This window comes from Exserohilum turcica, assembly GCF_000359705.1.
Source record: "Exserohilum turcica Et28A unplaced genomic scaffold SETTUscaffold_10, whole genome shotgun sequence".
Classification (NCBI taxonomy): Eukaryota; Fungi; Ascomycota; class Dothideomycetes; order Pleosporales; family Pleosporaceae; genus Exserohilum; species Exserohilum turcicum.
The window spans coordinates 1,399,578-1,425,461 of record NW_007359915.1 but is presented as its reverse complement, the minus strand read 5'-3'; the positions used below and the strand labels follow the sequence as shown (position 1 = coordinate 1,425,461).

At 54.6% G+C, this 25,884-nt stretch overlaps 6 protein-coding genes across 6 annotated transcripts in view; 1 reads left to right on the top strand and 5 right to left on the bottom strand.

Annotated features, from left to right (window-relative positions):
* Nucleotides 1-308: 308 nt before the first annotated feature.
* Nucleotides 309-647, bottom strand: SETTUDRAFT_158491 (uncharacterized protein; the record flags this gene model as incomplete). Its single annotated transcript, XM_008023494.1, has 2 exons — nucleotides 309-428; nucleotides 519-647. The coding sequence occupies 2 exons, from the start codon at nucleotides 645-647 to the stop codon at nucleotides 309-311; spliced, it is 249 nt and encodes an 82-aa protein (XP_008021685.1).
* Nucleotides 648-2,615: 1,968 nt separating this feature from the next.
* SETTUDRAFT_25104 (uncharacterized protein) lies at nucleotides 2,616-4,265 on the bottom strand (the record flags this gene model as incomplete). Its single annotated transcript, XM_008023042.1, has 2 exons — nucleotides 2,616-3,311; nucleotides 3,372-4,265. 2 exons carry the CDS (start codon nucleotides 4,263-4,265, stop codon nucleotides 2,616-2,618), a joined length of 1,590 nt encoding a protein of 529 aa, XP_008021233.1.
* Nucleotides 4,266-5,432: 1,167 nt separating this feature from the next.
* On the bottom strand, nucleotides 5,433-5,926 carry SETTUDRAFT_25103 (uncharacterized protein; the record flags this gene model as incomplete). Its single annotated transcript, XM_008023041.1, has 2 exons — nucleotides 5,433-5,724; nucleotides 5,790-5,926. 2 exons carry the CDS (start codon nucleotides 5,924-5,926, stop codon nucleotides 5,433-5,435), a joined length of 429 nt encoding a protein of 142 aa, XP_008021232.1.
* A 433-nt stretch (nucleotides 5,927-6,359) lies between these two features.
* Nucleotides 6,360-10,146, bottom strand: SETTUDRAFT_166865 (uncharacterized protein). Its single transcript, XM_008023493.1, has 4 exons — nucleotides 9,359-10,146; nucleotides 7,120-9,307; nucleotides 6,626-7,068; nucleotides 6,360-6,573 (listed from the first exon to the last, which is right to left on the bottom strand). The coding sequence occupies exons 1-4, from the start codon at nucleotides 10,025-10,027 to the stop codon at nucleotides 6,532-6,534; spliced, it is 3,342 nt and encodes a 1,113-aa protein (XP_008021684.1). The 5' UTR covers nucleotides 10,028-10,146; the 3' UTR covers nucleotides 6,360-6,531.
* A 9,155-nt stretch (nucleotides 10,147-19,301) lies between these two features.
* On the bottom strand, nucleotides 19,302-19,892 carry SETTUDRAFT_166864 (uncharacterized protein). Its single transcript, XM_008023492.1, has one exon. The coding sequence runs from the start codon at nucleotides 19,820-19,822 to the stop codon at nucleotides 19,604-19,606; it is 219 nt and encodes a 72-aa protein (XP_008021683.1). The 5' UTR covers nucleotides 19,823-19,892; the 3' UTR covers nucleotides 19,302-19,603.
* Nucleotides 19,893-24,770: 4,878 nt separating this feature from the next.
* Nucleotides 24,771-25,884, top strand: part of SETTUDRAFT_125422 (uncharacterized protein) — a 2,639-nt gene continuing 1,525 nt past the window's right edge. Inside the window, exon 1 of the mRNA XM_008023491.1 lies at nucleotides 24,771-24,860. Coding sequence (XP_008021682.1) covers nucleotides 24,804-24,860 — 57 coding nt within the window. The 5' untranslated portion in view covers nucleotides 24,771-24,803. The remainder of the gene's footprint in view (nucleotides 24,861-25,884) is intronic.

Genomic DNA, 25,884 nt, shown 5'->3' with positions numbered 1-25,884 from the left:
ATAGTCGCGCCTCGATGCGTAGTAAAAAGGGGTCAATACCCAGGAAACCCGGAGAAGAGAGTCGGAGGCGGCGGAAAAGGAGAAAGGAAAGAGAGAAGCGACACATCTGGCGTGCTGTACGCTGTGTCACTTTTGCCTTTTCTCCAGGCGTAGAAAGAGAAAGAAACCCCCCTCTCTCTCCTCTGGACCTCTTGCTCGTTCAAAAGTGCTGCAAACGCCCGTCGACAAGAATCTCGACCCATTTGGCGGCCTTTGGCGTTAGAAACTCAGCAAAGAGCGAGCATGGTCTCGCGCTCTCTCCCTCTCTTTCAGACTTTGACGTTTTTGCTGCCAAACAAGTGCGTAAAGTCCGTTTCCAGCTCTTGCGCATTTGCGAATGACGAGAGCGTCGGACTGGGTGGCGAGAGATGCGCACATATCTCTGGCATCTATGGAACCGAGCAATTAGTCACTATTCTTGCATGGGCAGTGTGTTTGAAGAAAAAAGACGAGGGGGAGGAGGGGACACAGTGACTTACCGAGCATGCAGAGTCGGAGCGAGGCCTGGGTTGCTCTTGTTGGACTCGAGCTTGCGCTTCAACAGCTTGCATCTCATACGTGTACGTGATGCGCAGCAGGTCGTGGATGGACAGGTATGTGGTCGACATGATGATTTACTTGTCCCGTGGGCAAAGAATCCGAGGGGTTGGTTTTATTCGGCGGGCCGGCTGACAGAGAGCGAGTACGTGTATGTATTCCTTGCAAGTGCGAGAAGGGCAGTACAGTCTATCTTGCTGTCGAAAGGGGGAATCCAAAAACAACGGTCAGGGCGACAATGTTTTATCCAAGTCCAAACGGGTTCGAGGGGGGGCGGGAGGGTGAGAAGGGGGATGAGACGGGTGGTTATATGTAACACGTTGGCAAGCCCCCCAGAGACGACCTATTTCCTGCGTGCTCACAATCACCTGCGCTGTGATTGGTCGGACGTGCTGATTGGTTGGCTTATCTGCCGAAGCAACAACGACAACGACAACTGCACCTCCAGGGGTTTATCGAGTCCTCCTTTTGAATAGCAGTGCTCCTGGCGGATTTGAACGTGGAATGGAGCAACGAATACTGTGAGATACGCGCGTTGAAGGAAATGGATGCGAGCTTGAAACTTTGGTCGCGGCAGCCTGGGAGCGCTTTATGCCAACATCCACACACTCGGACATAGGCGGTACCGCACTGCGCACCAGCTGTCTGACCGTCATCACATGGGTTGCATATCCCACTATTCTTCAACAAGGCTAGTTTTCTTTGTCACTCTTCGGACTTGCGTGTTGTTGTCGCCCTTTTTGCTTTTCACACTGCAGCGAACGGTAATGGGTGGTGCGTTGGTCTGTGCGGGCAACAATGATGCGGGGGTGCGTGTGTGTGTATGTGTTGCCGTTGCTTCGTCCGACCAACGGGTCCCACACGTCTAATTGTTTCCCGGGACTGTGTGAATGATTGCAACGCGAACAGTACTCTCCATGTTGTTGCCTAGAAAACACGAGAGATGGCATTGGCAAGCAAAGTGGAACACGTCGGAGATGACGATGCTTGTGTGCCTGAAAGCCGGCGTGTTAAATCCGAACCGATCATGTCCGAGATCAGCGGGTTATCAGCGAGTTGAAAGTAGCCCAGGCAGCAGCTTTCTGGTACTCTTCTTCTATGGGAAAAGGGATCCTTAAAAGAGATGGACGTGAGTACCTAAGGAAGCGGTTCATCTCGCATCCAGACAACATCGTCGACTTGGGTTGAGAAGCTGAGAAAGCAACATGGACTCTTTACCCCTCTGGATGCAGCCCAGTCCCCCCCCCTATCTACTTCCAGCTCTTGTTCGACTTCGACATCAACATCGGCATCGACATCGGCCTCTCTAGATCCAGCTCAAAAAAAAAGCAAGTAATCGGTCCGTCCTGCCAACCACGAATGGCTTTCCGGTCCCAAATACACGTTTCTCAAACGTAATTGCGCTCTCGCTTTAGCACTGGCACTGCGCCAAACACGTCGAGTCCCGCACCTATATGATCGACGACTTTACTCGGACCGCTCCTTATACAATGAATGCATCATACGAAGGTAGCAGAAAAAAGACGTTGGAAATATCATGCACGCATCGCCATCGGGGGTAGGCTTGCATCGCCAGGCGGTCATTCGCACATGTCTTGCTGTGTACTGAGGCAGCCTTTGTCGGATAAAACCCACCCACTTGTAGCATCGAAGACATCCATTCGATTTGATGTCGGTATGGCCACGAGACGACTGGAAGGTCATAGAAAGGGTAGTGTGGACGAGAGAAACGGGCTCTAGGCCTGACGTTTGCAAGAGCTTTGAAAGTAGAAAAACAGACGAATATCACTGCGAAAAACTTTGGTCAATTGGTAAGATTCTAATGAAAGGCGGTCGAAATGAGGCAGTGCTTAGACAACACTGCATTGACTTGAGCTCGTCATCTTTTATTCATTCTAATTCCAATGTAATTGGTGAAGCTAGTGGGGGTACAGTGGCTTACAACCACTCTTCGCTTAAACAGCTTCGAAGGTACCTTTTTTTTTACAGCACCGCCACGGACGCTTTATGGATACAGACTTTTTGCACGCCAGTACCCGCTACTGGCTACCCATACCAGGAACCTGGTCTTCGACTCTCCGCAGCAGCGGTACGCGCTCCGCATCCACATTACCCTCACCTTCCGGATCAGGATACACCATCTTCTTCCATTCGCCTTTGCCCACTTTGCTGACTCGCCAAGTTCCCTGCTCGCTCGCCTGCTTGAAGAAATCCATGTTCTCGTCAAAGGTGCGTCCGCCGGTTTCGGGAAGGTAGAGATATGTCCACACGCCTGCGACAGCATTCGTGCCGGCAAACACGAGAAAGATGTAGTAGTCGAGGTTGTTGAAGAGAACAGGCGTTAGGAAAGTAATGGCAAAGTTGGCCAGGCCCCAGATAATGACGGAAATAGCTGTGCCCTGTGCGCGAGCAGTGGTCGGGTAGACTTCAGTAGGGAAAAGCCAGACGGTGGCGAGCCAACCAATGCCAAAGGCGCCGGTAGCAACGAATAAAATGATGGTACCAATTATGCCAGGGACATACACAGGAATATCCAGGGAGCTGGATTTTGATGCTAGGCCGCCGAAAAGAGCAAGTAGTGCAAAGGAAGTGGACAAGATCATGGAACCTTGGATGAGAATCTTACGTCGGCCGATCGCATCAATGAGCAACCAGGCGAGTGTCATGAGGAAGAAGTAAGAGGTGTAGTTTCCAAGAGTGAGATATTCCGAGTTGCGAACTGAAAATCCGAGGAGCTGCGTTATAATTTAGTACCATTCCGCAGCGTTAAGTCCCCTGGGCTCAAAATCACATACCTCAAAGATCTGCGGGCCATACACACTAACAGCGCCGTATCCAGTCAGTGCTTGGTTCACCTGGGACATGACCGTGATCATTGTAGGATGAAACTGCTGTCTTCCGGGTGTCAACATGTCCAAGTAGCCAACCTTCTCGTCCTTTTCTTTCTCATGCTGCTCTAAAAGCGTGTCAAGCTTGTCTTTAGCCTCATCTCCATAGATGTCATCCAATGCATCCTTGGCTTCGTCCTTGTGATCATGGAAGATGAGCCAGCGTGGGGATTCCGGGAGACGCTCAACAAATGCCATGAGCAGAACAGGATAGACCTGCATGACAATAATGGGGATGCGCCAGGCCCATTGGTTTTGCTTGCCGAGGAGGATGGTCACGAGAAGGTTGATGCCAAAGGCCATGACCAGACCGAAAATGTTTGACTGGAACTCTTGAGCTAGCGCTTTACCACGCGAGTCGTCGGAGCTCAACTCGGAGGAGTAAGTTGGAATAACCGCGTCGATGCCTCCAACGCCGAGACCCATCACTACCCTTCCTGCCAACATTATGCCCAACGCAACCTGACTACTCTTTCCCAGAATTCCCATCCCGCTAGCGAACATGAGTAGGTTTCCCAAAGAAGCCGTTGCCAAACTGAAAAAGATGCTCTTTTTTCTTCCCAGCTGGTCGGCAAGTTTCGAGAAGATGACCGCACCGACTGCACAACCGAGGTAGTAAACAGCCACAATGACGCCGACCATGGGAGATTCCTCGTATAAGCCCATAGTCTCGAGATAGTCGTAGTTTGTGTTGATAAGCGACATCATACCCTGATCGTAGCCATAGAGCGCAATGGCTGTAGCGGAGAAGATAACGACATTTGTTTGTTTGTCCTTGAATGCATGTGTTATGAACGACATTTGTTTCTTTGGTTCGCCCCTGATGCCTGGGCGAGGGCTTGATCAAGAGATACAAAGGTAGGCGGGCCTCGGGTCCTAGGGCCTGGTTAGAAGTTTACCAGGTGATGCAGAAGCGGAAGAACAGAGGTTAAGTCTAGATTCTTAGGCTCTGACGTATGGCCTGGTTAGATGGTGCTAGACACTGGACGCTACTTTTCCATGTTTCTTGTTCAGCTGGCTGCCATTATCCGCGGGGCGATCCAAAGGTCTTTTCTAACCTATGACGAGTGCATGCAGGGACGCGATGTCGATCTGAGACTAGGATCGGGGATAGCCCCGCCAGTTTGCTAACGGTCCTTTGCCGGCGATTGCTCTCCCGAGCACGTCTTTGGTATAACTTGGCTATTTATTGGTGTCGTTCGATTCGTGCTCCTCCATGCACATGCTGACGAAATTTTGGTGGGTGGCTATTGGTATGGCTTGGGAAAAGGTCGACAAATTCTACGTGCAACCGCTAAGCTTCCAATGCCGCGATCTCGCATGCTTAGCGCCACCAAGTCTAAGCGACGTCGTGCTCGATCGATTCGATCTCTTCTACCTCACGACGTCCATCCCTGCAATCCATCCATGTCTTTCGCATCCAGCGTTAATGAAAATATCCTGCTTTGCACTTGGTCTGTCTAGGATGACTTAGCAGCCATCAACCTCAATGCCATAATCGAAACTCTCTGGCCAATATCTGAAGTGGGCTGGTCACTGCATCTCATACCAAAATGTTTGAGGCAGAGCAATGTACCTTCATTTATCCTTTGCAAAAAGTAGAAATCTAATAAAAAGCCTTTCATTTTTAACATACCTTATCAGGTGTAAGTTATACAGACGTGATCCAGTTGCCTCTTGCACAATCGCTGATCGGATGTAAGTGCTTGTAATACAAGCCCATCCTTTTATGGTGAAGTTTGCTTTTATGCTCATCAAAAGCATTTATGACTACGAATGTAGAACAGACAATAAGGCAGGGGGCAGGAAAATTGAAACCTCAAGTTGAGCAAGTAGTTGACACATGACCTAAACCAAGGCCTACACTCTCAGAAACAGCAGGTACGGTATCCCCCGCCTTGTCTGCAGCCGATGTATGTAACAACAAGAGCGTAAACAGGCAGCCCTCAAGCAAGAGCTTTCATCGCCCTAAGCAGAGCTGTCCTTGAAGACCCCGATGTCTCGTAGAATGTCACGACCCTTCTTGCAGCAGGCACACTTATCGCTGCACTTGGTATTCTTCTTGCAGTAATGGTCGGTAGAGCAGAAACCATATCGGCAGATGAGGACGCCAGTGTGATCCTTGGAACACTCGTATCTCTTGTTTTCCTGAGCTTGTGTATCGGGGGTGTCTCTCTTGGCTATAGCCAGGGGTCCCTGGGCGGAGCAATCATCCATAGCGGGGCAGGCAATGGCCGAGGGATCGTCGTCGCAGTGGTAACTACAGTATAAGAAGTATTAGCGCATCTCTGTAGTTGTGTTTGCAGGCGCAAATACGCGACCTACGTGTTTTCTTCGTTGTTCTGATTGACAGACTGAGTGCTCATAGAAGGCTGTTCACCAGTAACAGCTTTGCGATCAGTAACCGTAGGTGAAGCGTTTACCAGCACCAGCAGGCCAACAAGGGCAACTGCGACCAGCATCATCGAAGCGCTCTCACAAGTGTGGTTTGGAAGCAATAGCGTAGTGCAAAGAGAGTGTAGGCAAGGTTGAGCAAGGGCAAAGTAAAGCGACCGGTGACGCAGTGAAATCACACAAGCCAGATGCGATTGCTTGTTGTCTGTGCTCCACCAAAGGTTGGGGACTTGGGATTGGTCGTGCGAAAGTGGGGCATGGCGTAAGGTGAAAGAACGAAGTGAAGGAAAGAGCGACTTGGCTGCGCGCCCAAGCCCATTTTGCGCTGATGTATTTGAGCTCCATGCTCTGTCCTAACTTAAGTACCAGGCAAGTTATCTGCCACATGCATTCCAAAGTCTGGGTGATTTCGTGTAAAGCTGGACACGCGATACCGCCACGTGCGCACGTGCAAAAGTCATCACATGCAAGGGGTGGGCACAACACTTGCAATGATGAGAAAACTTTTGGTCATAACTAAGGATACTGTCAGACGAAAGAGCTTCACGTCTATCGCGTGGTGCAGCAAACAGGCAACCATCCCTCCAAACCTCTATATAACGCCGAGCCATGCAATTCTGCAAAGTCTAAGATATCATCGTGCGATCGTAAACCCAAAACGTCATGAAAACATCTATTCGGCCTCGTCGTCCGTGTTGGGAGGCTGGGGTGTGCCCTGGTCGCGTTGTTAGTTTATCGAAACTCGCACAGCTGAGAGAATAACATACCTTGGGGCTGTTCAACCAGTCAATGTATCTCAATCTTCTCCTAACCTCCCTCTCCTTGAGCTCCTTCTTGGTCATCTTCTTCTTCTTCCTCGCCCTGAACTTCATGTCGTCCTTGCCACCCTCGGCCTCGCTCATGACAGGAGTACCAGTGGAAGAGGGCGCTGCCGAGCTCACGTTGCTGCTGACGTTGCTGGATCCTGGGCGCGAGTCTTCAAAGCGGTCCATGTTGACGGCAAGGTGGCCCTTGTGAGTGACGCGACCGTCGGCAACATGCCACTGCTCGGGGCAGAGAGCACCAACGAATTCCTCGTTGTGAGAAATCATAATGACACCACCCTTGTAGTCACGAATAGCAACAGCGAGACCACCAAGAGAGTCACGGTCCAAAAAGTTCGTAGGCTCGTCGAGAACGAGAAGATGTGGGTTGTTCCACATGGCACCAGCTATGCATTTGTTAGCAGCGGTCACGGTTTCGGTAAATGGGGAATACATACCAAGCACGACCTTGACCTTCTGTCCTCCAGAAAGACCAGAGATCTCGTTGTGGTTTGCAATCTCAGGGTCCAAGCCCAGATCCTCGAAATGCTTGGAGATGACCTTGGGCTCAAGAACACGATAACCAAGACCTTCACGCGAAGACTCATGGTCGTCAAATTCCTGGACAAGCTTGGCGAAACCCTTCTCAAGAAGAGTCTCACGAGAGATGTGCGAGTTAAACTTGGGCAGCATGTGGCGCCACTTGACCTCGTACTGGAATGTCTTCTTGTACTTGGAGCGACCAATAAGCGCCTCAATCTTGCGGGGGCCCCTGCCATCACCAAGGTCAATCGGGGTCTCCATTTGGGCCTTGTCCTCTTCACTGAGGACACGGGTCTGCTTCATAAGCACCTCGCGGTCATCACCGTTGGCGTATCGCCACTGAAGGTACTGGTTGGGCGTCTTCTCCAAGTGCATCTCGACGTGCTCAAGAGCGTGCTGCTTGATGTAACCAATACGCAAGTTGGGGTGCTTCTCCACAGTTCCTTCCTGAGGGATCGTCTCTCCGGTAAGCATCTTGATGAGCGTGGATTTTCCAGCACCATTGGCACCAATAATGGCCACACGAGATGACAGAGACAAGTTGCACGAAGCATCAACCAATGAAGGCTTGGAGGCTCCGGGATAAGTGTACGAGCAGTTGGTCATGCGCAAGATGGAGCGAGTGTTGGACTTGACACCAGTGAGAATACCAGGGGGAGGGAACTTGAACTGGACCTGGGTAGCAGACAGGGTGTAGTAGCTCTTGGCCTCGGGCTTTTGGCGGACAAAGTCAGCGAGGTTGCCCTTGTAGCAGACGAGTTTCTTCTGTTCGTAGTGGTAAATGTCTGTGCAGACTTCGTCGAGGAAACCCGAGTCGTGGGAGACAATCAAGCTGGTGACGTCGCTGTGCGACTTGAGGTACTTTGCAAGCCATGCAACGTTGGCAACATCCAAATGGTTCGTCGGCTCGTCGAGAAGGAGCACGTCGGCGCGCATCAGCATGGCACGGGCCAAAGCGAGCTTCATCTTCCAACCTCCAGAGAGGGAGCCGACCTTGTGCGATTGCCTACCTTCCGGTCCAGAGGTGAAACCAACTTCCTCGAGAACTTCGGAAATGCGCTCCTTGCTCTCATTGGCAAAGCGGGGGTCGCGGACAATGTACTCCAGAATCGAGAGATCAGCGTCCTCACCCTGGTTGTGCTCGACAAAGCAGGTCTTGACTTCGTCCTGGGGCGGGAAGCCTTCTAGCTTGCCACTTGCAATACTGCGCATGAGCGTAGACTTTCCAGCACCGTTGCGGCCACAGAGACCATAACGATGACCCTTGAGCAGACGAAGGTTCGTGTGCGAAAGAAGCAACATACCACCGTAACCCAGAGAGAAGGTGGCGTTGACAATCTCGACCTCTCCGTCATCTTCCTTGACAGGCTGACCGAACTTGCGGTGGTCTTCGTCAACGTAGAATTTGCGGACGGCCTCGGCGACCTTATCAGCATCCCCAGTGTTCAGAAGGGGCTCCAAGTAGGGCGCGACGAGCTTGGGGATGCGGTCGAGCTGCCGCTGGTTCGCAACCTCAGCAATCATGTCCGAAATGTAAATCTTAGTAAGGTTCCAGATCTCGGCATCGCCAGGGAAGTTGAGCATGTTGCCGGCAGCAGCGATTTCCTTCTCCAGTGTTTTCTGGACATCAGATGGCTGGACACGTTCAACGGCACCACTATCGACTTTGTGGTCGGGATCGGCCATGGCCTTTTCGATAACGTCCAAAGCACGCTGTCCAATCTCGCGAACTTCGGGCAGAGACGCGCGGTCTTTGACAGCCTGCACACCGGGGCGGAGCTTAGGCAGGAAAGTGCGTGCCTCGATAGGGTCGTGGACGAGCTTGGTCAAGTTCTCGACCACAACAACTGTCTGGCGAGTAACTTCCTGGGTAGTTGTGGGGGTGTTCAGGGAGCGCTCAAGCAAGGGCGTGACCATGGCGAGAACGGGCGATGTAACAACAGCGACAAAGGTTGTCTGTGAGAGGGCGTGGATGGCCTTTTGCAGACTCTGTGTGGAGGGGTCTTCGATGGCCTTGACGAGGAGCGGTATCCGGGGCGCGATGTCGTCGTTCTGGAGGAGGGTAGTGAGACTGTTCATGGTCTTGACAGCTTGCTTTGCGACCTGCTCGAGGTTAGTATGGCTTGTTGCTTTTCAAAAGGGGGGGAATCATACCTCAGATTTGAGGTCATGCATGCCAGACTCGACAACAGGAATAAGACCCTCGAGCTTTTTTCCCATGGCGTCCCGCAGAACGTCTTTTTCCCTCTCTACCTCGAGGCTCTCCATGCCCATCTTGGCCTTGTCAGCCATGCGGCCGATAAGCTCGTAGGCAAAAGCAGCGCCTTGCCACTTTCCGGATTTCTTGGCCAGGTACTTTGTGAGCACGGGGAGGAGGCCAAACACCTTGGCCTCGGCGCCCAGGTTGTCAAAGAGCGAGTCGAGCGCATACTTGGCCGACTCCTTGACGGGGCCAGTCTTGTCCGACATCAGGTCGAGCGCCAGCGGGACGAGGCCTGCTTCCTGGACGAGGAAAACGACCTCTGCGATGCGCTGCGTGCGCGGGAAGCGCTCAAACAGGGCGCCGAGGGCGTTCATGGCGCCCTCTCTGCGCACGGCATCCTTCTTGTTGCCAGCCGACTTCTTGATCTCTTCAAGCACGCCATAGCCACCGAGGCCGCGGAAGCCGACCGAGTTCTGGAGAAGCGTGGTGAGGGCATAGGCGGCGTCGACCGAGGCGTGCGATGTCTTTGCCGTGACGATGCTGCTGAGAAAGGAGGCCACGTCTTCGTGCGAGGGCGCAGGGGCGGCGCCGGCCTTGTCGACAACGATAGCAGGAGCCATGGTTGGGGATTCAGAGTGAGGCATCTGTTCGGGAGAAGTGGTGCGCAGCCCTTTTTCGCTGGAGGCGCGGCGAGGGATTTCTTTTTTGGAGGGGTTCCCTTATCGATATCAGGGATGACTTGCGGCTGGGGGGGCGTAAGCGGTGCTCAGCAGCGCAGGCAAAATGGCACACAAAGCCGGGTATCACAGGTGCAGAGACGCCCCAACGGAAGAGTGGAGAGTCGATACAGTACAAAGAAGCAGTGAAGAAAGAGCGTTGGCAGAAGGACGCCGAGGGTGCGTGGAGGGGGGCCGTCTTGTAGAGTCGGGCGCGGACGTAAATTATTATTTCGCCCACGGGTCAAAGCGCCGCTTGGGTGCACGTTTTTCCTTTTTGCCCGCCCTAGGCCTGCTTCCGCCTACTGCAGGGCTGAGACTGCCGGATATACTATCTTGCGTCTACACCGTCCTTCTGCTGACCACATGCACAGGTACCATTGGCCCGCCGTGAAACAGGCCAAACTGTCTTCATCGATGCAACCCTGATGCGACGGACCCGCGAGTTCAAAACCACGTTTCGACCCTTTTCCACGTCTCATCGCGGGCGCCCAGCCATCGAGTCCTCCTGGATGCCTGCCGCCAGCGCCACCATCGACCCGCCCGTCACATGCGCCGGGTACAAAACACCAACTCTCCCAAGCGACCTGGCCAGCTCTGCAAGACGCTTACTCCTTGGCTAGGGGGTTCATCAACTAGATGCCCGACTACCGACACTAGCGTTAGGCATGCAGGCACTAACGAACTTAGCAGACGGCCTTCTCAACAAAGACGTCTTGGGCTTATCGCTAAATATCCATAGGCGACACCTGGGAGCAGACGTTCAGGCGCAGGTTCGACACGCTGTCGATGGGCAATGCCTCATTTGTGGACACGCGGGTCGAACAACATGAGAAGGGTCTACGGGGCCAGTCAGAGCTTATCAAGGAAAAGCAGACTTACGAATCTTGCATTGGCCGAGTCAGCATGTCGTCCACCAATGGCTATCAGAAGGATGACTTAATCAAGCCCCGGGCCACGTCAAGGGCTTCCTTCGCCAACGACAGCAAGTCAAGAACCAGCGGGTCTGCCGTGATATATAGTACAACGAATCTCACACGGTCAGGAACAACGGCAGCGGATCACGGCAAAGATAAATCAAAGTGTCAGGACGTGCTGCTTATCAGTAGGATGAAAAAAGAGAAGATGTGCGACGACGCTAGCGGCAAGCTTACTGCAGATCCGCACTAAGATGTATCTCCGGTATACGTTCTGTCGCCTCTTACGCTACCCTAAGGTCCCTGGATAACATTCGTTCGGCCCCCGGTCAGCTTACAGCACGCATCTACAACCACTGCTTCATTTGTTTTTCTATGGGATTATCCGTTATTACTCCGTCTTACTCGGGACCCTGCAGGAGGCAGAGCATAGTCGGAGTAGCATGCAGCGCAGGTAACCTTGGGCGCACTGGTACTTCCCCTGTCCGCTCCGAACATTACGTAAGAATGAACAAGTCAGCCAATTGCTATTGCGCATCGTATTATCGCGATACTCGGCTCTTCGTATAGTTCCTGCCAGTCGTAGAATAAGCCTCCGAAACGGCAGGCGCCTGTTACGGCGACTCCTGGCAGAGCTAAAGCTAAAATGAGATTATTCTAGATCCCCGAACCTTTGAGGAGTTATTCCACGACGATCGCAAACTTACGCGCAAGGTCTCAAGTAAGCCGTCAGCCGTCCTAGTGGTCCTGAGTCACAAGGTGGATATCAATTTTTCCAGCAGTCAGGTCGACGAGGCATCAATGGTTGTAAATACTACATTCGGCCAAGGCAACCACTTCTCTGCCTTCATACCCGGTCTAGAAGCTTACAGATGCCCAAACAAAGAGCGGTGCTAGGATTTTGAATTCCGACTTGACGGTCTCGATGCTGTGGGCGAAAACATGGAATGCGTCATCGGCTATGCCATTTGCATACTTGGCGAACTACTGTTTCAACGACTCCTGAGTCATGGTTCAACGGTCTCGTGGACAGGAAGGCCTTGTATCAAAGGAGCTGTTTTGTTCGAGACTCAAACTCAAAGGTGCATACACGGCAATCCCCATAGTTGTTGATACAATGTTACTTTCAATCTTGCATACTATGCGACGCTGAGCCCTGTACCACGCTGCTCTAGCCGCAGTTATCAACTTTAACGTAGCCAAATAAACGTCCAAGGAGTGGCGCTGTTTTGCGTCATTGCTATCGCTCCTTCATATGGACTTAGCTGGATAGCCACCACCAAGCACTGAAGACATTCTAAATTATCCCGGAAATATTGCCATGGCTCGCTTGCTGGGATGCAAGTCATCAGTATCTGTATGACTTTGGACTTGCCGAGACAATGTTTCTCTGACAGTGACAATCTTACTTGTCGGCATCTTCTTTACACTTTTTCCCAAGGCACTCCCGAATAATCCATGGCTACATACTATCGTTTTTCTTGATGGAATCAAATCAATACACTTGGTGCAGATGATTCGGGACTTTACAGGGGAACTTTCTTGTGCAGCTTCACTGTTGTATTTTACACGCCCTATTCACAGATTGAACAAAGCACGTACTGCCAATTCCTCACATTGCTTGTATTCTGATATTCATTGAATATATCATTGGCATAGAATATGTAAGTCTACTAGGTGAACCACATCCAGCTACTTCCTGTGGTGCTGGCAAACCAGCACCAGGGCATTCTATGCCGCTTTGTCTTTTCTTCATTGGCGCTAGAAGGAAATGATCCGTACAAAGTACTAAAGACCCATTTTACGTCATACATCAACTACCATTTCAATCCCATAGATACAAAACACCTCTTCATCGTAGAGGTTAGGATGAGACATCTAGATTGTAGCTGGAATACAACGCGCCAAGTACTGAATCTATGAAGACATATGATGCCATCATCTATATGCACAAGTAGTAGTTATGAGCCCCCGATTTCGCATATGCTCATTCAATGCATACTTGCTATGTATACAAACAGATACTCTTGTTATTAGGTCATGACAATACCGTCAAGATCTCACCTGAAATGGAGAGGAAGCGAACACAGGCCACCAGAATAAAATAAGCACGTGAATCAGAACTCTACATGACATCATAATCCATGTTCCCGCTACTGACTGGGTATCAGACTGGGGGCTTGGCATCAAAATTGGATAAAGCACTTTATGTGTAGATTACGCAGAATGTGCCCTTTGACTTGCATTGCAAAGTCTTCTTACATTTCCCTGTCTTGCATGTCAGACCGCAGAGGCTCAGACCACTGCAGTCGACGAATTCAGCGTTTCTGACCGAAGCCTCAATATACTAGTCATTAAAGATGATACAACAATATGGATTCATCTGCATGGGAAAAAAGCGACAAAAGAACATACGAGCGTGAAGAGTAAGCTGCCATTTGACGTCTACGTGACTTGGCCGTGCATAAAAAACCGAAAGACAATCATACGATATGATGGTGACTGAACCCCCCCCCCTTCCCCCATTTAAGGCCAGGTAGTAGAGTTAAATGAGCCACAGTATTGGAAGTTGTCATCGCGCAAAGACTGAATAACACCGTGAGGTGAGGCTATAATCAAATCACACAAGCCCAAAAGATATTACATTACGTGGCCCCCGTCTACGCGGACACGTACCACCACTGGCAAACCTTAGCTGCTCGACGCGATCCACAGCACCCAAGGGCATACCAGCAGTATCCTCGTGCCATCATCACCCTCGCGCAGCAGCACACCAAGCATGTACAGTAGCCAGCCGCGAGCAGCGAGTCAAACCCTCTGATTCCCGAGTCGTACCACGCTCCATTTGCAACCGCCCCCCCCCCTTTCCAAAAAGTCGTACGTGGGACCCCGAAAAAAAAAAGGTTGTTCGGGTATGGGAAGTGATTAACCGCGACTGACTAGAGGAGTTGGGCTAGCTTGGCTTGGCTTGGACCTGCCCTTCGGCGTTTACTTACCACATGCAGTTATACATGTAGCCCACATGCAGGTGTGTGGGCAATGACTTGCACATGCACACCTACCTGAGTAAGGTGGATGGATGGATGGATGGACGTGGGCAGGCATGTGCGTAGCATACATATGCGCATACGGGCGCCCACGCGCCCATGTATGTATGTATATGTCTATGTATGTATGTATGCGAGTGAGTGTGGATGTGTCTATGTGAAAGGCGGGCTTGCCCGGTCCAATGGTGCGGAAGCCCGACTTCACAACCAACAAACGCACAAGGCCTTCAGGCGGTGTCTGGCTCGTCTGACCGACGGCGTTTCTGCTTGACACACACACACACACACACACACACACATATACGCCCACACTCATGCGAGGTAAGGCATACGGGCGGGTGATCGGCATATCCAGTGTGGGATCGGATCGCTGGTGCGGTTGGCGATCGCGCTGCGTATCGCGGCTGTTCACGTGCATGGCGAGTGTGTACATGTGCATGGAGATAGGGGGTTGTGGAGGAGGAAGCGCTGAGGCGCTGCTGAGCAAAGGGGATCGGTGAGATGAGATGATGAGAGGGAGGGGGGGGCGTGGTTGTGTGCTGGGTCGCCTATAGGGTACCGTGGTATTATCGCAGGGATGGGACGCGTCGCTGTGGGCGCGAGCGTTGGGCGGGAATCGCAATGCGAGACCTTGTTGGTTCGGAGGGCACCACGGCGGGAGGGAACATGCGCTGCATCGCGATGCCTGTGTGTGTGTCTCGTGCTGGATGGGGGGGGGGGGCGGTGCTGGGCTGAGGTGGTTTGATGTCTGGGGGGCAGATGATCAGATATTGTGTGGTCTGGTAGTGACGACAACAACGACAGCGATACTTATCTCTTTGCTGGTACGTGAGAGAACAAAAAGGGAAACGAGTGAGGTAGTAACTAAGTACTATGATCTTGTTACTGCGAGTACACCCAGAGTTTGCATGTGTAGAATGTAGTATGTAGTAGCAGCACTCACTCACTCACTCACACTCACTCACACTCACTCACTCACTCACTTACACACTCCCCGCTTGCCGTCATCGAATGCCGTTTTCACCAAGTAAGTTTGGGGGAAGATGGGAACAGGTCCGGCAGGGTAAACTTTATGTAACTTTGCCGTGATATGATTTGACGATAATTTATTCCTTTTTTCTTTTTTTTTCCCGCATGTTTTGGGGGGAGGGGGTGCGGGATCGTTTGTTGTTATTGTTGTTGTCAGCATGATGATGACAAGGCGGACAGAACAGAGTTACCCGAAAACGGTTTGGGGGGAAGGGGGGGGGGGAGGGGGGGAGGCGTCATGGTAAGTGGTAGGTAAAGTAAGCCGTGTACCCGTAACGAGGCACCTCCGCCCCTCGCTCGCTCGCTCCCTCGCAGGAAAAAAAAGGGCTAAAGAAGAAAGAAAAATGCAAGGCGCGCAGCAGCAGTAAGTCGCAGTAGTAAGGCGCAGCAAAAGTCGCTCACTGTATGTAACTGTAGCATTTTTTCTCTTAAACCACCACGCCACTAGTTCTCCAACATACACACCTATTGGATGCTTTTCTACGCTTTCCCTAGGGTTCCAACAGAGAGGGAGGGAGCTAGAGCTAGAGCTAGAACAGGGGTGAGGGTTTGGGGGCGGGGAATACACATACATCATCTAGCATATCCAACTCGTATGTACATACACACATACATACACGTTGCATCCCCACCCCTACCTAGCCTATCCTACCTTACCTTAGCCTACCCCCCCCTTACCCCCGCGCGGCCCCCCTCTTTCATCCCACTCTCTCATATACACATACATACACATACATATGTGGCCTGCATACGTCACTTGCGCTACACAGGGGTCGGGAAAGGGAAGGGGTGTGTGGAAGCGCCCGCCAGCCACCAAAAAGGGTACTTGCTGTACACATGTAGGCTAGTTCAGTTCGTTGGGGGGGGGGGAAGCAGAAAAGAAGCGCCGATGGATCAACATCGCATATGCGGAGAGCCAAAGACGGACGGGCTAGTAGAGAGAGAGAGAATAAGAGAAAGTGAGAGCGAGGGAGAGCGACAAAGAGATAGCGAGATCATACGTACGTACGTAGCCAGAGGGGACCTAGTAGACGATCAGGAAAGGAAAAAAAAAACGCTGAAATAAAAAAAATACGATTGGTTTAATTGGTCTCCCCGAACGCATGGGGATGTGTGTCCCCCTTCCCGAATTACGGGCTCTTTTTTATTTATTTATTTTGCTCTCTCTCTCTCTCTCTCTCTCAATTCGTACGCGCACACGCCCTGGTGACCCGGCGTTATGTTGGCGTGATAAGACTGGAGGGTTCTGTTGGCAAGGGCCATGGGCTATGGCAGATAGACAGGTGGCCTGGGCTGGGCTGGGCTGAGTCGTTGGTCTACTATAGGGCGACAAGGGGACTTTCAGCGAGTGAGAGTGAGAGACAGAGAACGAGTCAGCTCGGCTCGGGCGAGTTGATTGCGATGCTGGTCGTGAGCTGGGGTGCGGGCGGGTCGTCACATATGTACATAGAGGGAGGGCTGTTGATACGAGTTATGCACACGAAAAGAGATGGATAGAGAGAGAAGGAGAAAAATAGATCAAGGGTATGTACTATAGAGTGAGAGAGCACAAGCCCTGGGGGGTTGCTCGTTACGGGGACGTGATCCGATTCATCGAGTCCCTTTTTTTTGTGTTGGTTTCTCGTACCTCATTGCATCAGGGGGGAACCATGGACCCATGGTGTACCAGTCGATTTCGCCATGTGCCATGTGCCATGAATGATGATGATGATGCACAGGTGGTGTGTGGCGCTCGGCCGTACCTTGGTGATAGACGTTGTGTGGATCAGTAATGTCGTCATACCTTCCCCTCTGCCGCCAATATCAAGCTTGGGCGGCAGGCAAGTGCAGATCACACGCTTCCCTCGGGTATCTCCCCCCCCCCGTGTCGTGTCAGCATCTCGTCAGCAGTATGTAGGAGAGGCGCGGAACGAGGAGGGGTAGCGAGGCCCAGGTTGCTAAAAAAGAAGGGGACATTGTGATGTACATACAGTACACCGACATTAGCTTGCTTTGGGGGTCATTGCATCCTTCTGTTGGCTGCAAGGAGACGCCCGTTCGGCGAGGTGAACAGCAAGGGGAAGGGGGAGGGAGGGTGGGAGAGCCGTCGGAGTGGTTGTGTGCGGACAAGTCCTCAAGCACACAGCAGTGGCAGTGCCATGCTACTACGCCTGTTCGGACATTCTCCGGAGTCCAGAGTGCATACTTGCAGCAGCTGGGCATGCAAGACTAGCAGAAGGAAAAAAAAAGCCACTCAAAGTGATTGCTCAGGATTGCAGAGAGCTTGCCCAAGAAAAGGTAGTGGGAAGGCCTGAAACCCCATGCTCATGATCCACGGGCTGCATGAGCTGGCGGGCATTACATGCCCACCACACGTAAAAAAGACATTCCGTGTTGGAGATTAGGTTTCGATAGAGTGATGTCCACGTCAACACATCACTGCAGCGGCGGGCATCTCCCGACAGCCAGGTTGGTAACTGTGGATCTGCTGACAATCCACGTTGCGAAGGGCCGAACGGCGGCGGCGGCGGCGACAGTGATCTTGTGCCCCGCCTTTGCTTCGCACCAGGTAATTGAATCCATTCCCTGCTGCGCAATGTCGTCTGGTGGTGGGCAGTATGTGGTGCGTCACACCCCAATATGCAAGAGGCCAAGACTTGAGCGTCGGAAGATGATATCCCAAAGGTACCCACAGCTGAGAGTGCCTCCGGGGAGCAAGCCAAGGTGTGCTCGCAGAGAAGTGTAACTCAGCAACGCTCGTGAAATTGTGGCGAGCCCCCCTCGGGACGTAGGTGTGTGTGTACGTACGTAGGTAGAACATCCCCCCCAACGCCAGCGCGGCTTACACTACCCGATGTGACGGCATCTGCAACTTGGGTTGTAGCGGGACGCTTCACTGAATGCGACGTTAGGCGCGTGTGCCGACATGAGCCTACTGCTCCCAAGAGTCCTGGATGGGCACGTTCGCCCGTCATCATTTCCCTTGTGGTGCAGAGGGGATGGGATCTGCCCGTAGCTCCGGGACTCACGTGTGCTAACTACTAAGGATCAGATGCCGTGGCCCCGTATCTCCGTCCGTGTGGGCGCTCTCCTTCTTTTCCCTGATACGCTCGGCAGTGCCACTGGCACCCAGATCCGAGTCGTTACACAGCGCGGGGGGGGGGGGCTGCTGCGCGCTGGTTCACGGCAGCACAAGGCTTGCTTTCTGGAAAAGTGGTACGATGCATGCATACATGGCTTATATTTTGCCTGTTGGTCTTCTACCACTGGCCCTTACAACAAGCAGAAAGCCCATGGGTCAGAAGGATCCCGTCGTTACGGTCGTTGTTAGCCGACTCAAAATGATCCGCAATTATAGGCGCCAGGGGGGGGGGAGAGAAGGGAGCGCGGGTGGGGGGAGCGGTCAAGGAGAGTTTTGTTCATTCCATAGTGCATAATGAACGAAGGACCAAGCGCAAGCAGTTTCCCGCGGCCTATGCGTCCAAACCATGGGGCAAATTCTACGCAGGAGCTTTGGCCCATGGAGTTAGTGACCGTTGCTGTTGCTTTTGGTGCAACGTTCGTCCTTCATGGAACGTAGAGGGTCATAGATTAAGCATCCCATCGACGATGTGAAAGAACCAAAGGATTGCATCGCCAAATTAGCCCGGCGGCCCACGACACGTCAATCATCAACCCATGCTCTCCGTTAAAACTTTTCAAGATCTGGCCCTGGGGGTAAACCCAAAGCGGTGAGAGAAGCCGTGGGCCCTGTAGCAGCAGCAGCAATTGATTTTCATGGTGTGGCCAGTAGCGTCTGCATGGCACTGGTGAAAAGGATGCTAACGTCCTGTCACACAGTCTTCACGAATCGAGTTGCAGAGCGTCAGCCACACGGTGGAGGGTAAGCTAACGATTTCTGCGGTGACAGGGGACTGAGGCAAGCCGATGCGGACGTCGGTGGGTCAGGCCGAGATGTGTCGACAAGGGCTAAGAAAAGCAGTGCTCCAGCGTATCCAGTGATTGTTATTCGCATCCTGGACGTCCGCAATTCCGAACCCACTCTTTGTGTATCGGCGACATATCATACGCCGATGGATGGGACGACTGCCACCCTAAGGGATATCAGCCAGGCCGGCCAGACCCCCAAACGGCGATCTCCACATTCCGTATTCGACGTGACTGTGCTTTTTTGCGACCGTCAGAGTCTTTTGGTTGATAGGCGGCGTTAATGTCTTGCAGAAGTGGATCTCAAGGCCCGTAATTTAGTGAAACAGGAGGGTTCGATAAGACTGCTGCGCGTACAGCAATGTTGCATCGTCTATCCGATCCATTCATTTGATGAGCGCTATGCATTCTTTGGGGCAAAGGGCGAATCCTTCTGGTCGGTACCGGAGGTGGCGACTGGCCGTGGAAAGCGTACCGAATGCCCTGTTTGTGAGACTTTATCAGCAGACGATGGGCTGCAGCAGAGGGGCTGACAGCAAAATCGAAGGGATTCACCCTCGACCCGTCATCGCTGGGCAAGGTCAGCACTGGGTGGGCAAGTCGTCTGGCCCGGCTGATCTGAGACTTGGCCGTGTCACATCCTGGGGAATATTACGGTCAGCCGAGCACATCTCGCCGCACTGGTGGGCAGGAACTCTTGACTGATCTACATGGCCCCTTGTCGTGGCGTAATGGAATCCGGAAGACATGCTCAACAAGGAGACGGAACAGGGTGCGCGACGCAGGACTGGAGCGCTCATTCCTGCCGTTGACCTGTTTAGGCGCTGTGATGCCCCATTCGGGCCGCTAGGTCTCAACTGTTGCCCTGTGATGGCTATCCTTGTGACTCGATGGAGAGGAGGGAATACGCGGCACTGGGGTTGCTCATGGAACAAAGTATGCCTGCTCTTGTACGCAACTTACCGCACATGCGAAACGTGCATGTTTTGACGGCATCGCACGCCTAGGGCAAAGAAAGAAAGTTGCGGGCGATTTGCAGTCAGGGCAACAGCAGGCAGAAGGCCCCCCCCCATGACGCGTTAATACAGGAGTACCCCATACTCGGCGAGTCGTTTGTATGATGGCACAGCGACCGAAGGAATGGCAAGGCCGGGTGCCGGGACTGGATATTACTAAACAATTTCGGTTGGGCAACAGAGTCGCAACGCGTGAACCACGACGCATACGGGTATATGGGCGTCGCGCGTTCTATTGACGAGAACAAAATAAGGCTTGCTGGCTTGCTGGCTTGCTTGCTGGCTTGCTGGCCTGGCCTGGCCTAGCAGCGATCGATTTCAGAGCAGACCATGTGTTCTTAAAGAAGGTTCTGTGTACCAGGTTGAAGCTTGCTCGCTTGAGATGCAATCCCAAACGGTCGGTTGCGCTTCACTTGGACCTGCACTCATTTTTGCTTGGCTAATCTACACGAGTAAGCCGGTAGACAGTTGGAGGTAGTATGTAGTGGTAGCAGGGAAGACCTTGAAAAGGTTCAACCGACGCAATCGCCAGTCGCCCGTTCCCAGCCGATACTTGGCTAGTGCCACATGGATTGATTGCAGCTGGGTCAAGTCGGGCACGGCGGTTTTTTTTGTTTTTCGTCGGTTCGCGTCCATGCGCAGGCGTTTTGCGTGCACACTGCACAGTGGTGGGTGGGGACGAGCATTGCGCCGTTAGGCCTATCGAAGACGCAAAGGAGGAGAGTTGTTTTGCTGGAGCTTGGTGCAAATCACCGTTGGTTTGAGGCCGCTGAGCGCTTATCCGGTGTTTCTAGGATGATCGATGGCAGGTGTCGCTAGCGAGGACAGCAGGCGGCGTCATGGGCGTGTGTCCCCAAAAAAGTGCTCATACGACTCGGAAGAAGACCGGTAGATCGACTAGCTATTCCTGGAACGACGACCAATCAGAGGCGTGCATATCAGGCAGCCTTGCCATCTCCGCGTTGTCTTAGCTTCAGGCACTTTAGCCGGGGATACCCTGCGAAGCGTGGTGCGTCGAGCCAAAGTCGATATAACGGCTTTAATGTAGTGATTTGGCGACTGCGGTGCGCAGGACAAGACGTTATTTCATTAACCCGGGTGTCGCGCGAGGGGGGGGGGTGAAGACACAGAGGCAATTTGGCGCGAGCAAGGAGGGCGAGGAATGGGTACTGAGCAGAGCGGACAAGCCTCGGCGGGCGCGGTGGTGAAGATGCCGCTGGTGTGCCGGTTCGTGAAAATGAAACGCCGAGAGGATCGCTCGGATGGCACCAGGGAGGCAGTGTGATGGTCGCAAGCGTGTTCCCGCTGGCGATGGGTCGTGATGCGGCCCAGGTATGTGTACCCCTGCCACGCCCACGCGCCCTGAGATCAGACACCGCTCTTGGCTGGTGCACTTCCGGGGAGATCACACGGCGGTGGCAGAGCAAGGCCGGCCAAGCAAGCAGGCCAAGCAAGCAGGCAGACAAGCAGGCAGGCAGGCAGGCAAGCAGGCAGGCAGGCAAGCAGGCAGGCAAGCAGGCTGACGAGTGCGAGAAGGGCGTTGGAGGACCGGGCGGGCCGGCAGGCAGGCCGACAGGCATACAGAGGGGAGCAAGCCTAGGACGGAGATTGATTGCTCGCAAAAGCGTCGGGTGGGATGGGCAGGGCGCGCGAAACCCAAAGGGTCGGTTGTGATACGCGCGAGTCGCCGTGGGCCGCAGTGGGAAATTTTCCATCAACGGAAAAACCCTGATGTTCCTGTCCGTGCACGTGATCCAGGGTTCGCAGGCGGTGGCGGCACACGGTGGCCGACAGACGTCGAGCGTGGCACAGGCTGGGCAGGCATTCTAGACGACGGCCATGGCCATGGGCTGTGTGCCGTAACGGAACGCGAGACATGTGACGGAGGGGGTAGATTGAGTTGGAGAGCGGCGCCGTGCGACGCAGCCTTGGGGGGTGCACATGGGTGCGGCGGGGCGTGGAGGTGGTGGTGTGAATAGTGAATAGCGACGACAGCGACAACAACGGCGACGGTGACGGCGGCGGGGAGAGCGGCCGTGGTGGACTGGCCGAGTGGTGCTCGAGTGGACGGAGTGGACGGGCGGTGCTTCGAGAAGGCGGGCTAGCGACATGGAAAAATGTCGCGAGGCCGTGGTTGGGTGGGCGGCATGTCATCGGCTACAGGTCGCGGTGGGCAGATGGTGACAGCCAACGTGGCCCCCCGGGATTAGCTGCATGCGCTTGTTGCTGATCGACCCGCCTCTTTCTCAAAGATCCTCCACAGTCGAACGAGGCCAAGCCATGGCTCAACGCCGCCATCCCGCCCTGGCGGTGCCGCACCACACGAGACGACGTCGCTACCTGTCGTCGTGCTGGTCGTGTTTGTCGCGGCTTCGCCTACTGGGACGGGCGCGGGCTGGGGTCGGAGACGGTCGCTGGAAAAAGGCATCAGCCGTCGAGCCGCTCTGGCGTCCCGCGCGTGCCTTTGGTGCTGAAACCAGCCTGTGTGTGTGTGTGTGTGTACGCATGGCAGCGCACGCGGCCTGATGGAGGGGGGGTTGGTGTTAGTTTGACCACGACGCCAACATGCGGTGAGCCTGTGGTTGGCGGCGAGTCAGCCTCGCCGCGCATCGTCGACGGCCTGGGACCAAGACGACGGCGACGCGACGACGAGAGTGAGTGAGTGAGTGAGTGAGTGAGTGAGTGAGTGAGTGAGTGAGTGAGTGAGTGAGTGAGTGAGTGTGTGTGTGTGTATGCGTGTGTATGCGTGTGTATGCGTGTGGGCGGCCGTAGCCATGGTCCGCCGCCCGTGTCGATACTGCCAGCACAGCAGCAGCAGCATAGTGATAGTCGCTCGCATACTAGGCTCCGCCCGCGGCTGCGGTCTTGGGCGCCCTCGAATATCAGCCTGGCCTCTGGTATTTTCTTTTATTTTCTGGGGGGGGCTCCATTGCAGGCCAATCAGCAGTCTGCCGAATGCACCAGGGCTGGCCGCAGCATTACAGGGCTTTGGCAGCCCCAGGGCGCTTGGCTCGCTTCCGCACTCGGTGTCGATGAGGCAAACTCTGGCGAAACAGCGTGCGCGGCCCATTTGGCACAGGGCGGCACTCGACGAGCTCGTTTAAACCATGTTGGCGGTGCTCAGGTCGTGGCGGGCCTGTCTCATGTTGCTCTCTTGCACTTGTGTGCATCCCAGCACCTGTCTGCCGTTCCAACGCTGCGTGCACCCCCTGCCTGAATCCTTCGCCTGGCTGCCTGCCTGGCTGCCCGCCTGCCGCCGTGCAGTGCTGAACTCGAGGGAACGCGAGGGAACTGTGCATGGCTCGAATCTCGAGGGGCCACGAGTGCTCCGCTGCCGTGCCCGAGCAGCCGTGCAGCCAAATGGAGACTACATGGCACATGGAGAAATGAGGCAGATGCTAGATACATGGAGAGACAGGGCGCGATGGACGAGCACCCACCGCCCTCATCTCTCTCCAGCGCCGGCCTCTCCACCTTGAGCGCCAGCACCAGCACCAGCACCAGCACCAGCAGCCGTCGGCGACGCACGGCTCCCAGGCCCGGCGCCCTGAGTCGCCATCCCTCTCCGGCGGCAGCGGCAGCGGCGTGTGTGGGAGTGGGAGTGGCAGTGGGAGCGGGAGAGGGAGAGGGTCGCCGAGGGCGCAGCAGAGACGAGTGCGAGGGCCATTTCGGGCGGGGGGTTGTTCCGCTCCGTGCAGCCACCAGCCAGCGCGCGCGCGAGAGAGAGAGAGAGAGAGAGAGAGAGAGAGAGCGTATGTGTGTGTGTGTGTGTGTGGTGGGCGTGCGTGTGCGTGTGCGTGCGTGTGTGAGAAAGAGACACACAGCCGTCGGGGCACCTTCACTCGCTGCCAGCCTCCCCCCCCCAGAACACCGCACCCTCCACCCTCCACCCTCCACCCAGCGCCCGCATCAGCACCAGCACCAGCACCAGCAGCCCACGCACACACACACACACACACACACACACGCACTCACCCACGCCTGCGCGCGCCGGGCTAGCTTGCTTGCTTCCGACCAGCCCACGAGGATTCTCCTCGGGTTTCTCCTGGAACGGTCGATCTGCAGTGCATCGCGGCCTGTCCTTGGATCTCGACCAGGGCCCCTGTCCTGGCGTGTCCGAAAAGCGCTCCTGCGCCGGCGCAGCGTCGATTGGGCGGCCTGGGAGGGGTGGGCGCATCGCTCGGCCAAGGCATTACTACGGGTCGTGCACATCTTGACTCTAAACCGCCTTCGTCTGTCATCTGCATTGCCGTTGCAAGGGACTGAGCGCCGGGCTAAGTGCAGTTGGAGGTGGGCTTTTTGCCAACGGTCCGCCGCCTCATCGCCCGCTCAAACGCAATTTGGACAGGGAACGACAGGTCCACCGAAGGCGCTACGGTGCGAACGGGCTTTGTGCTGAATCTCGCCAATCCGTGGGACATTGTACTTGAATGCTGCAGGCCCGAATTCCTGGCTCGACTACTACTACATCTGCCTGTACCCGTCGCTCAGACTACCCTTCCATCTTCGTCGTCACCACTCCTTCACCCTCACCACCCTGCCCTGCCCTGCCCTGCCCTGCCCCTCCACCATCCCATCCCACCCGTCTCTGCCAGACAGAGCGCCCTTCCTGTTACGCAGCCACTGCAGTGACCCGTGACCCGTGCCCTTCTCCATGGCAATGCATCTCGCCAGTATGGTACACGGCAGCGTTCGGGACCGTGAGGCGTTCCAACACCCACAGCACCCGGCCTACTACCAGCAACCGCAGCCTCGCGGATATGCCATGTCGGGTGTTGCGGCCTCGTCATACCCTCTACAGGCACCCGCACACCCGCAGCACGTCGACCAACAACACCAGGCACAACAACAACAACAGCAGCAGCAGCAGCAACAGCAACAGTACCGCCAGCAACAGCAACAGCAACAGCAACAGCAACAGCAACAGCAACAGCAACAGCAACAGCAACAGCAACAACACCAGCAACACCAAGTACAACACCAGCACCAGCCTCAAAAACAGCAGCAGCAGCGGCCCCAGTCGCCGCCCTCGCCGCCCGCCGAGGAGAAGAAGCCCTCGCTGCCATCCATCTCGAGTCTCCTCGAGTTTGCTGGCAACGACAAGACGGCGTCATCTGACTCGGGTAAGCTCTCTCCAAGGCGCCTCCTCCCCTGACCCTTTTTGCTAACCGCCTTTGCAGCCTCCCAAAGCCCTCAATCACAGCATCGCCAGTCGTCATCGCCACAGCTGAGGCAGGCACAGCAGCAACAGGCAGAGGCAGGCGCAACCCAACCACAGCCCCAACAACAACAGCAGCAGTCACAGCCCCAGGCCACTCGCCCCGAGCAATTCACCGCATACACGCCAGCCTCGGCGCCCGCCACTTCGAGAATGACTCTGCCCCCAACTCCGCCAATGCACCCAGATGTAGCCCACGACGGCAACCAGTCGCCCTCGGCCGCCTCGAACCACTCTGCTGCCTCGACGCCCTACTTTGTCGGTGGTGCCCTCAACAACATGGAGCCGCATCAGCAGCGACAGTCGTTTTCCGTGCCCTCGATGAAGCGCGAGTCGATGCAGCAGTCGCACTCCATGTCGCCCTACAGCACCTCGGTCTACGGCCAGTCTCCCTACCAGTCGTCACCCGGCGCCGCCTCGTCGGCCTCGTTCTACTCTCCTGAGCAGCACTCTTACAACAGCTCTCAGCTGTACACCCAGCGTCCGCTGCCGTCCAACTTCCAGCCACACTCGATGCCGCTGCCAGTACCGGTTCCCAGCCCGGCCGCCAACGGCTCCAACCCGTGGCAACACCACCACTACATCAGCACGTCGAGCCAGTCGCAATTCCCCCAACCACAGGACCGCT